This window comes from Lissotriton vulgaris, chromosome 12 (genome assembly GCF_964263255.1).
Source record: "Lissotriton vulgaris chromosome 12, aLisVul1.2, whole genome shotgun sequence".
Lineage (NCBI taxonomy): Eukaryota > Metazoa > Chordata > Amphibia > Caudata > Salamandridae > Lissotriton > Lissotriton vulgaris.
Genome location: NC_141700.1, coordinates 759,540,134 through 759,552,864, shown reverse-complemented (window position 1 = coordinate 759,552,864; position 12,731 = coordinate 759,540,134). Strand labels below are relative to the sequence as shown.

The following is a 12,731-nucleotide window of genomic DNA, read 5'->3' as shown; positions in this document are numbered from 1 at the left end:
CACTACTGTTTGTGGGTATAGAATTAATACTCTTTTCATTGCTTATGACTATCAATGGAGATCCTTTCCAAGAGTAGAAATGGTTTCCTACCTGTAATCCTAGTTCTCTCTCAGGGAAATCTCCACCGAAGTTATAAGCAACCTGCCCTCCACCCTGGAGGAATTAATGGAGACTATTGTTAGACACTTTTCTTTCCTAATACTGACACTGTCTGTGTAAAAAGTAATGAAGCAACTGCCACCTGCTGGGCATGATGGGTTATTATTGGGCTGTGAGCTCTTAAAGGTACAGACACTATCCTCCTTCCAGGGAGGGTTTGGAAGGAAGATCAGCACCATAGATCATGTCTTTCGTTTAGTTTATTGGTGTGGAAAATTGTGATTATCGAAAAGGGGAGCCTCTACATAGCATTCATTGATTTGAAGTCCACTTTTGATCTCATCCCCAGGTGCAAGCTGTGGTATGTTCTGAAGGATGAGGATGGACATTTTGAGAGGAGTTCCACTTCTATTCTTTTCTCAGTGACAGCTTTACATTTCTGCATTACTATCTTTGGTTACTACCCTCTGGGATAACTGCCGTAGTACACAATGTTTACAAGAGAAACATTGTGTATAATTATGTACAAAATCTTGTTTTTAGTGCGCACCACAGTGTATTTTTCAGGATGATAGTGAATGATCACACTTTTGACATTCCTCAGTCTTACAAAGATGCAAAAGGTTTTACTCTTGGGAGCTTCCATGTTAGTTCCCGATTAAGTGTTGGACCTGGAGTGTTACTGAATGTACTTCATAGTCCCTAAAAACTGCTTAGCCTGTCAGAAATGTCCTATACCTGTCAATTTCTGCTAATCAACACATTTTACTTGTTGCAGCAAATTCTAAAGACATTAAATCAATGAGACCAAAAAGTAGCTAAACCGATAACTCAGGTTTGCCGTGGGGTTCAGCATCCTCATTAGTGGTGTATTCCATTCAGCTGCAACTCGATTCCAACATTTTTCACGAAGATGATCCTCTTGTATACTCCTATCTACATGATGTACAAGGTATGCATCTAATACTTACCTCAGTGACTGGCTAGTAAAACGTTAGCCTTTAGTTTAGGCATTCAAGAAGGATAAGTTACTTGCTTGCAATCTATTTCTCCTCCTGGGGAATCCTCATCTAAGTCCTAAGCACTGAATTGTCCTGACCTGCAGGATCCTGGAAGAATGGAGATGTTTTTACTGAGGGGCTGTGAGTTACAGCAAATAAACAATGGGAGCAAATCCTAAAGGTAATTCAGATGTGAATCAGAACTTGGTAATAAAAAACATCCCTGTCATTCCAGTATCCCGCATGCAAGCAGGGCAGTTCGGTGCACTTATGAGTATTCATAGAGATCCCCTGGTGGAGAATCTACAGCTAATTTGGACTTTCCTTATTTTAGGTTTTTCTGTCATAATCAAGATGTCGCTCATTGTTTCATGTCAAAGACTTCCGTTTTTTAGGAGCTTTGCTGGATATTTCTCTGGAAATTACCTGTTCTCCACCACAGAAAACACATGCTGAAACAAATTAATGCCAGGTTCACACTGAGACCGCCAATTGTGTCATTGTGTGTTTGTGAGACTTCTAGGCCTCAACATGATACCATCCATGTGTTTCCACTGCTACTTCTGAAGATGAAATCTTTGCAACAGCAATCAGCTTTTAATTAGAACCAACAATGAGAAACTCAATGGAAGAAAATCTCAATATAAGAAAAACTCTGGAGACTCTTCTAGTGGCTGCAGGAATCCAATCTTCCTTCAGCCATGAGTTTAACAAATTACTATGATACCCAACTCTGCCCAGTACAGGTTAGATGTTCCCTTCTGCAATCTATTAGTTCAATAAATAAGTCTCAATGTAAATCCGCTCGAGTCCAAAGCTGTCTTATCTGATAAAAAACAATGACCCCGGACCTTTTGAACAGTCTTAAAATGGTCAATATTGATGAAATTTTAACATTTAATCTTTGTACTGAAGTCACTTATGTCTCTTCTTCAGTAAGCGGTTATCTGCATTCTCACAGAAAACACAGCTGCTACATTCAGTCTTAACAAACAGTGGGGGATATGGTCTTATGTCAGATGGCTCTCGATGAAGGACTAGCTACATATCTTCCAACTGGTGTTACATCTGAATAGAAAACATATGTTTATAATCAGCATCATTAGCAGTGTGGGCCATGCTTCTTGCAAATGTAAGATGAATCAGTAGATCTTTCAGTCTATCTTCAGCAAATGAGGATTTCCTTAGAAATATCTGTTTGCAACAAAAAACAATCACCCATGTCTTTATTTTACCTTTTAAATGAGGACAAGAGACTATTCTCTATGGAAAGCTTTTTTTTCTTCATTAGTTAGGGAAATGCTGCTATGATTTCCACCCGCTGTCCTGATTCTCAGGACTCTCAAGAATTCCAACAACATGGAATGCACCTCAAAGATGACCTGCTCTAGACTCATATACATGTTAGTAGTTCTGTATGAGATGTGTAAGAATATTTTCTAGATAGGTAGGCTGCACTAAGCATATGATTCTACATAGCATTCAATGCTGGAGAACCACTGTTAACAGTAAGTAATGGTTTTTTATCTAGTATCGTCATTCTTGTGACTAAATTAATCCACCCTTTAGAAGTGTCTAAATAAATACCAATTTCTCCCTTTTTTCATTTGTTATCAGAGCGTGATGAGGAAATTAAAAAGATTCAGGCACAGATCAGTAGTGGCATGTCTGCCAATGCTACTCACCTGCAGACTTATCTAAAAACCTGGGATTCCTACAGGGAGATCTGGGAAATAAATAAAGATTCCTTCATCCGCCGCTACCAGCGTTTAAACCCACCTGTTTCTTCTTTTGATGCAGATATTGCACGGTAAGTATTATGCTAAATTACAAGGTTTATTGTATTTATGTGTCTGGCCCACATAACCCAATAAATAGCATGAACTAAGTATGGACAGAGTGTAGATAGAACTCTGATACCCCCAATCCTGGTCTCACCCCGTTTTATCAAGGCATCTTCTCACAGTCCTTCCTTCTGTAGCTCTGCTGCAAAAGGGAAGAACTGACTCACACACGGAAGATTTCTAGGTTTGAGGAAGTCCTTTAGTATGATATCTAGATAGAAACCTGAATGACTCTGACTTGGATCTGCCTCCACCTATTTTGGTGTCCTTATGTTCTTCACTGACATTTCATTTGTACAGACCAGCACGATGGGTGTTTCACATGCCTGGTTAGATTTTAAATTCATAATGTTCATTCTTTGCCTCATTATGCACCAATGTTTTGCAAGCAGGACTCCTGAAGGTACCAGATGAGTCCAACTCTTTACTACAGTCAAGATCCAGAAATATAATATTCCTCCCCGAGCACTCTCCTTCAATCCATTCAAAAAATATTACAATTATTTACTCATGTATCTTATTTCTTCATAGGTACAGTATTTCAAACAATGCGTTATAATCAAATAATCAATATCCATAAGAGTCCAGAAGTTGTTCATCCACTTCGTTCTTCAATTACTAATCCAACACCAAATTCTTGAAATGACTATTTAATCCAATTCAAAATTTCTCCTGAAGCAGCCAAAACAAATATCTCCAACACAGCAGCCCATATTTTGTAACCAGTCTGACAATTTCCTGTTTACTTCTAATTGGGAAAAATTTGTTTCCCACGTTGAGAGTATCATCCCTTTGAGTCTAATCGCTCTAGTTCTCGCTTCACGGATAACCTTGTCATGGTATTCTCTCGCTTTAAATCTCACTGTCATATCGTCAAGGTTGGTTTCGAAGTCCCTCTGTTCAGAACAATTTCTCCGTGCTCTCAACATTTCCCCGAAGGGGATGGCATTAATCTGGCTGCTGGGGTGACCACTTCTAGCATGTAATAATGAGTTACAACTTGTTTCCTTCCGAAACATTCTACTACATAATCTGCTCCCTTCCACAAATAGTTCAATATCCAAAAAGAAAAGATGTTCCATGTCAAATACTGTAGTAAATTTAACATTAATTGTATTAGTATTGAGATATTCGAAAAATGCTTTGATCTCATCACTGTCCCTCGCCATATGAGAAGGCAATCATCTATGAACCGTCCCCAGTAATAGATGTGGTCAAGATCCAGAAATAATTGTGTATTTATATTTTGTGAAGTTAAAAAAATGGGGATCGCCTATTTCAGTTGTTGTTAACTAAGATGGTTCTCTCAGTCAGGCGTTGATATGTTTTCCAGGGAGTGCAGTTGTGTATTGTTTCAGGTTTCTTCAGAACAGCAAGTGTAAGGGTAATAGTGAAGATCTTAAAAGTGCTCAAGTCCTGGGAAGTCTGGCACTTCTTGACTTGCCATTGTGATATGCAGCTACCCGGCTGCAATCTGATCTGGTAAATGTGAGAAGCGGAGTCTTTTGAACATTATTCGTATAAATGTGAGTTCAGTGTTTTTTTTTAAATGTAAACTTGATTTACATAATTTGAACATCACCTTATTTATGAAGTCAGATGTGAGCGAAGAAATCAAAAAATTTTGGTTGATTTTTTTGATGTTTATTTGAAAACTGCAATGGTCAAAAGCCCTATATAAATGTCATTTGATTGAAAAATCAAAGTGAGAAAAGCATATATATTGAAAAATAGAAAGGAGGTTGTGATTTCATACATTCTCCATATCCTTCTTGGGCTTGTAATGTGTAATTCTCTACTCTTCCCATGGTTGTTAACCCTCTTATGCCACTGTTTGTAAATTTTGATTTTTCCCTACCTTTACTTCTACTGCTCTTACTTTTATTTTAGGATTGCTACTTGGACCTGGCTAATTTACTCTTTTATCTCCAGTCATAGCAAGTTTGAGTGCTAGTGTTGGTCTATACTGGACTGTGCAGCAGTGAATGTGGGCAATTGCTGCATCAGTAACTTTTGAAAGGCAACACTCTCTTTAAAGAAGCCATACCGGTCTGTTGCACCGGTAACCTCTGCCTCCTCGTCCTGCTAGAGCTCCCCCCAGCACAGCCTTCAACACGAACGGACCGCTGAGAATTATTTGCCACTCACATACTGAATAGAGTTTGACAGCTTTGTCCTGCAATGGTTTACGCCGTTTCTGGAGAAAATAGCCATGCTGGTGCAGAAGAGTTCCTTGAGACCAAACCCATCTTTGTTTTCTGTAATGTCCCCACCGCTGCCTCTCCCACTTACTATTAGCCCTTGTGGGTCCTGCTAGTTTGCATGGATGTCAGAATCCACGAATATACAATTGACAAGCAACTCTATCTGAAAGTCTCATCTGGCTCCAACATATGATTCCAGAAGGACAGCCTAGCTGCAGACCAGGGTTTTCCAAGGGCTTCCTCACTGAATCCACCAAGAAAAAGTTTGTACTCATTTTTAGTGACTGCAAACAACAACTGGTGCAAAACTGGCCGTCTGAGATACATTTTTACAGCTGCACTCCTAGCTAACCTGACTTGGGCTCTGAACTGCCTCCCACACGCTATCCACCAGGCTACATCTCTTCTTTACTTTACTTTTGCTATAAGCTGAAACCGATCTCTATAGGCATTAAATCATCACAGGCCACTTCTCACCGAGCCATCTCTGACTATCCGAACCTACCAGTACGATTCACCCCAGCAACCTTTCACCTGCATTGATGCGCTATCCCTGCAGCCCTGTGGCCTCTTCTTTCATCCCTCCTCCACTGTGCTTTATTCTTCGCTGCCTTGTTGCTAGGTTTGCAATCCGAGCCACATACATAATACTGTACTTATATAAATATACACATACATTTTAAGGTATTGTTGGGGGGTGAAGCCTACCGTTGTTTAGTTTTCCATTACGAAACCTGAATACTAAAAAGCCTTTGATTGATTTATATTTAGATAGTTTTGCATATATTACAAAAAGTATCTATCAAGAAGGCTAATATCAATAGAGTGATCAACATAATTGATAACACAAAGACCCTCATAACAAGTTAGGCGGAGCAGGGTGGGGCATTTACCACACTTGGTAAACACCATTATCTCAGGATGCGATATGCACTACGTGTGATAAATACCTCCCATTCCAAATATTCAGCTTAAATACATACAGCACATTCTGCATGTTTTGCCTTCGTTACAGGTCTTTTCCTCTGCTAAAGTTTCAGCAGGTTTGACCTCCTGGAATCTATCGGGGAAAACTGTGAGTGTGTGATAATTATCGCACAACACGTAATTCTGGTTCCTGTGCAAACATCGGAATTTAGCCCTTAACTTGTAATGAGGACGTATTGTCTAATTCATGTAGCCATCCTAAGAACGGTTGCAGCCAAGGCACTTCCAGCCAGACCTGAGAAAAGCGGTCCCAGTAATCACGCTTGGCTCGCAGAGCAGTTGTAGGCCAGCATGATGCCTTCATATTCTTAACTTGTTGGATGTTGTTGGGTCTCTTTGAATATAGATATACAGAGGTGGCCAACAATGTGCAGAAGGAGGAGACCGTGCTGAACATCCAGTTTGTGCTTCTGGACTGCTCCCATCTGAAGTTTTCTCTGGTGCAGCATTGCAACGAGTGGCAGAACAAGTTCACCACCTTGCTGAGTGAGATGGCAAGCACTAAGCTGCAAGATCTTGATACCTACTTGAAGGAGAGTGCTGACAGGTGATGTTAATGTTTCCAAAGCTATTGAGTCTCCCTTTTGAAGTCGAGCATGCTTTACCAGCTGTTTTCTGTGATACACATCGACAATGCTTTTGTAAATTACTTCCTGACTAAACCGCACACCCTCCGAAAAGTACTAGATGGATGGATGCCTATTATAGGTAGACAGCTGCAGGAATGGCTGCAGGGACAGAAAGTAAACAAGGGTTAAAGAACTCGGGTTACTGTCTGTTGTTTACTTTCCTTGCCATCTCCTTTAGCCCCTCAACAGTAAATAGGAGGCTGTTGATGGACCACGGGTAGCAAAAATGGTGAATCCTATGATGTCATCGGGTCAAAGAGTGTATCAAGTTGCTCTGCTACAACTGACATTTTTTGGTGAATCAGCATCCATCGTGCTCTAACTAAAGGGTCTGTCATGGTCCCAGCAAGGTGATCCTGAGAATATTGGAAGAGAAAATCCCTGAACAGCAGGAGAGGACCAGTGTGAGAGTGGGTATGAGGATGGCAAGAAGGAAAACAGCAAGCACCTGGAAGTCAATGCAATCACTTAAAACACAGCACCGGTGCTTAGGGCAGAGAGAAAAGGCAGCCTCACAGCTGAGAAGCAGTGTATAAAGCAAGAGGGGTAGGCAATACATCTATGAGCTACTAGCATCAGAGGTTAGTGTAGATTAGCACTACTGCACATAATAGAAGTACTAGTAGTATGTTCAGCACTACATGTAGAAGTGCTACTAGTAGTTGTATCAGCGTAAAGATACCAAAAGCAGTAATACCAATAGATGTGATGATATTAGTAGTTGCTGTAGTAGTATTAAAGCCAGCAGTAGTACTTGTTACATTAATTCTAGATGTAAGGCCTGCAGCAGTGTCACCTTTAGTAGTACTAACAGTTATAAGTGTAGTTGCTTAATTCTTTGTAGTAGTGCTTGAAGCTCCACTAGTAGAACTATTAATTGCAACATGAATAGTAGTACTGAAATACAATTTGTTGCTCAAGTAATAAGGCTAAAATCCAGTGTGCCAGTGTTACTGATGGAGGCTACTCAAACTTGATAAAAGATCCTCTGTTGCACTTTATATTGCAAACAGTTGTCATGTCTTTACCACTTGTGGTGGGTTCTGTCTACCAAAAGAAGTAGTACAGACAAAAATTTTGAGAGGATGGCGTGAACAACACCTGGATCAGATTTAGGGGAGTAAGCAAGGCAAAGCTGATGACCATTAAAATCCTGCATAGAAACAGTTGGTAGGAAAATGGACAGGCTAGATAGACTGACTGTCAAAAACACACGAGGGTCCCTGGGTATGAATGCTAGGGGAAGGGAGCAGGGAAAAAAGACTGTAGTCAAAAACAGAAAGACCTCCCCTAGAACGATCTACAAATGAGAAATCTCAGTAAAATAATAATAAACAGACTAATGTTTTTCAAATAATTAATTCTTGTGTGGGACAATGATGACGTTTTGTATCAAAGATTAGAGTGTGTGCCTTTTATTTAATTATTGTTCTAGGGGAGGTCTTTCTGTTTTTGACTATAGATAGGCTGACTGGGCTTAACTACTTTGACATTTTGTTTCTCAGTCTTAGGCGTTCGAGGCATGTGGGCTTCTGAATTCATATCTGTGCATAGATCACCGCCTAGTGTTGGGTCCGGATGATTGCACATTGTTGTCCTGGAAGAGTCTTCGAAGTATCACGAGATAGGTGGCTCCTCCCCTGGACTACAGTGCGCATGGGCATCGACTCCATCCCCAGATTGTTTTTTTCCACCATTGGGTTCGGATGTCATTGGTTCCCTCTTGTCGGAATCGATAAAGAAACAGTAAACTTTCCTCTAGACCAAAAGGTCTTTAGTATTGCGTCAGTATTGTCTTGCGTTCGGCTTAACAACTTCCTCGGCTCCGAGCCGAGCTCTGTACTTCCGCGTGCTTTCGGCGCGGAAGGCCTTGTCGACGCTCCAGACTCATCGACCATCCATCATGGACCGTAGTCCATTCAAGAGATGTCCGGTGTATTACTCGAAGTACCCACACATCGACGTCCACCCGGTGTGCAACAAGTGCCTGTCGCTGGACCACGATGAGGCCAAGTGTATGGCCTGTTCGAGATTCCGGTCCAAGAAGACACTCAAGCTCCGTCGAGCTGCGCGCCTGGAGGCCCAGCAATCTGCTACGGCGCCTACGGACATTTTCGATGCTGGGGAGGTCGAGGATGAAGATATCCTGGACGTCTCAGAGTCTAACCCCGCGTCGGATGTCTAGGAAGACTACGACGCTGAGGCCGAGGCTTTCGAGAACAAAGAAGTCGTCGAGGAGGTAGGAGACGACGACGGTGCCCTAGGGGCCATGGAGGATAGCTCGGACGAGGAGCTTCCTCAAACTGACTCTGGGGCCGTGCCAATCGATAAGGCCCAGGTCGAGGGATCGCCTTCGGGCCACGAACATTGGTACCGAGTCACTCCCGGTGAAAAAACCGAAAGTGAAACCTACGGTCTCGACGCCTGATGCTGCGCAAGGGCAGATATTGAAACCGGAAGTGCGCATCGCATTGGTCGGTTCGAAGACTTCGGAGGACTCCGCGCCGAAGAAACCTAAGATGGCCGTCGAGTCGAAGGGCCAAGTCAAAATGGCCGAGCCGAAGGCTAAGGCATCGACGCCGAAAACTATCGACGCCGGCAAGGGTCGAGTCGACCACAAGAAGCCTGTCGACGACTCCAGGAAGTCTCATGCGGACCCAAAGAAGCGGCCCGATGACCCGAAGGTCTTCTCTGCACCGCCTCCACACGACAAAGCCAAGGGGCCTGCGCCAAGTGTGTCGACTCCGAAAGTGGCCTTAAAGGACTCCACTCCGAAACCGTCCTCGAAGGATTCCGTCGAACCGGCACGTCCATCGGCCGCGTTCACGAAGAAGGTAACGGAGTCCCTGCAGCGCATAAGGGAAGGCACCGCAGCAGCCGAGCTTAAGAACCCCCCGCCTGCAAAGCCTCTTGAGAAACCGGCGAAGGTGTCCACGCCGATTCTTTTTACCTTGGCAACCCTGATCACCTGTTTGGCCCGGATGTGGACACCACCCTAGAAAAATGAAAAAGGACACTGACACTGCAAAATCCATGGGTGCCTTGCAGTCCCAGCAGTTTCGGGGTGGGTCCTTTCGTCGCTCCAATACCCGAGGATTGACAAAAAGTACAAGGCGGCGCCCACTGATCCAACTTACATTAAAGGACAGTTGCCTCTGGACTCCCTGGTCGTCTCGAATGCCCGCAAGAGGGCCAACTCTCAGACTATGGGTGATGCTCCTCCCCCAGACAAAGAGTCCAAGGTCTTTGAGGCTTCGGGGAAGAGGGTTGCGGCGCAGGCAGCTAACATATGGCGCATCTCAAACACACAAGCGCTCCTAGCGCGTTACGACAGGGCGCACTACGATACCCTAGAGACCCTTTTGCAACATCTGCCTGATCAATATAAGGAGGGGGCTGAGATGCTAATCCAGGAGGAGAAGCTGATCTCCAACACTTCCATAAAGTGCGCTCTAGACGCGGCTGACACCGCTGTGCGCGCTATTAACACCAGTGTTATGCTCCGGAGACATGCCTGGCTAAGAATTTTTGGTTTCAAGCCAGACATACAGACCACCATCTTGAACCAAACAGTCACCCCTGATCACCTGTTTGGCCCGGATGTGGACACCACCCTAGAAAAAATGAAAAAGGACACTGACACTGCAAAATCCATGGGTGCCTTGCAGTCCCAGCAGTTTCGGGGTGGGTCCTTTTGTCGCTCCAATACCAGAGGCACCTCCAGGGGTCAGCTTTCACAGTCTGCGCAGTTCTACAAAGGCAACACCCAGACTACTTATGCCAACAAAAGTCGTGGTGGATATCGCGGCAACAGCGCCAAGGGCAGAGGACGTGGCAACAACAGCTCCAGGTCCTCTGCCGCCAACAAACAGTGACTCAGTGTCACTACCCCCCGACCACACAACACCGGTCGGGGGGAGACTCCTGCAGTTCCTGCCCGTGTGGAAATCCATCACCACGGACAGGTGGGTCAGAAAGCTTATCCCATTTGGTTATTGTCTGGAGTTAACATCCACTCCCCCCAACATACCCCCAAGGCACCGTCCTATGTCGGACGAGCACTTGCACTTATTGCAGCAGGAAGTCAACCTCATGCTGCAAAAAGGGGCAATAGAGCTCGTGTCCATGCAGGAAAGAGGCACAGGAGTTTACTCCCTGTACTTCCTGATTCCGAAGAAAGACAGGTCCCTCAGGCCCATCCTGGATCTCAGGCCCCTCAATTTCTACATCCTGTCGGAGCACTTCCACATGCTAACACTGCAGCAGGTGCTCCCTCTGCTCCAACAGGGGGACTTTCTCGCAACTTTAGATTTAAAGGATGCGTACTTTCACATTCCACTACACCCTTCACACAGAAAATACCTCAGGTTCACCATCCAAAACCAGCACTACCAGTTCAGGGTTTTGCCTTTTGGGGTCACCACGGCACCCAGGGTGTTCACCAAGTGCCTGGCGACGGTGGCGGCACATCTGAGACAGCAGAACATCCACGTCTACCCCTATCTGGACGACTGGCTCATCCAAGCGAAGTCAGCCCAGCAGTGTGCCGACCATGTGTCCCACACCATTCACCTCCTGCACGATCTGGGATTCTCACTGAATTACCCAAAATCCCATCTCCAGCCCGCCCACGTACGGCAGTATCTGGGGGCGACCATAGACACTCTGGCGGCCACAGCACAGCCTAATTCAGGCTAACGCACTAACCCTAAATTTCTACCCAAGGTTGTGTCTCAGTTTCACATCAACCAAACAATCGAATTACCTGTTTTCTTTCAAAATCCTGAGTCACTGGCGGAGCGGATGCTCCATACCCTTGACGTTAAAAGGGCCCTAATGTATTACATCAATAGGACCAAGGATTTTAGGAAAACTAAGCAAGTCTTTGTCGCCTTTGCACCACAGCACAAAGGTAACCCCATTTCCAAGGCTGGTATTGCTAGATGGATCGTTAAATGTATCCAGATCTGCTATCTAAAAGCAAAACGCACTCTTACCATTCCACCAAGAGCCCACTCCACCAGGAAGTTAGGGGCCTCTATGGCATTCCTTTGAAACATTCCTTTGGAAGACATATGTAGAGCAGCCACATGGTCTACCACACACACATTTACTAAGCATTACTGTGTTGATGTGCACTTCAAACAGCAGGCAGATGTAGGGCAGGCTGTTCTCAAAACACTTTTTCAAACTGCTGCAGCTGGCACGGGCGGCCGCCGCTTATGGAGGGACTGCTATGTATTCTATGCACAGATATGAATTCAGCAGCCCACATGCCTCGAACCGAATATGCTACTTACCAGTATGCATCTGTTCTTGGCATGTAGGGCTGCTGACATTCATATCGCCCGCCCTCCTCCCCGGCGCCTGTAGCAGCTGCAGTATTCACACATACTGATAGCATGGTCATCATTCACTGAGTTTCACTCCATCATGGCCACAATGGCTAAAAACAATCTGGGGATGGAGTCGATGCCCATGCGCACTGTAGTCCAGGGGAGGAGCCACCTATCTCGTGATACTTCGAAGACTCTTCCAGGACAACAATGTGCAATCATCCGGACCCAACACTAGGCGGCAATCTATGCACAGATATGAATGTCAGCAGCCCTACATGCCAAGAACAGATGCATACTGGTAAGTAGCATATTCGTTACCTTGGCAAATAATAAAAAGATAAATGATTAAACCTCAATAGAGCCATGTTATAAAAAAAGAGGTATTGGGGATGGAACATGGCTGAAAGCTAAACCTCTGTTTTTTGGCCAGATAAGGGCTAGGTGAGCACAACATAAAACAAAGGTGGTGTCCCATCTCATGCAGTTTCTTTGACGTTTTACAGTTTATCCATAATCGTTTTGAATGATATTAAGGAGAATCGTATCTGATGGATGGTCTTTAGAAATGTCCAAAAGTAGCTTGACTAGTAAATGTGAGCTTAAAACAGCACTGGAAGAGGAAGGCAA

The 12,731-nt window shown here is 44.2% G+C and overlaps 1 protein-coding gene across 1 annotated transcript in view; it reads left to right on the top strand.

Annotated features, from left to right (window-relative positions):
* Window positions 1-12,731, top strand: part of DNAH2 (dynein axonemal heavy chain 2) — a 2,538,822-nt gene that overhangs the window by 742,899 nt on the left and 1,783,192 nt on the right. The window contains exons 20-21 of the mRNA XM_086946066.1: window positions 2,719-2,911; window positions 6,483-6,683. Coding sequence (XP_086802192.1) covers window positions 2,719-2,911; window positions 6,483-6,683 — 394 coding nt within the window. The remainder of the gene's footprint in view (window positions 1-2,718; window positions 2,912-6,482; window positions 6,684-12,731) is intronic.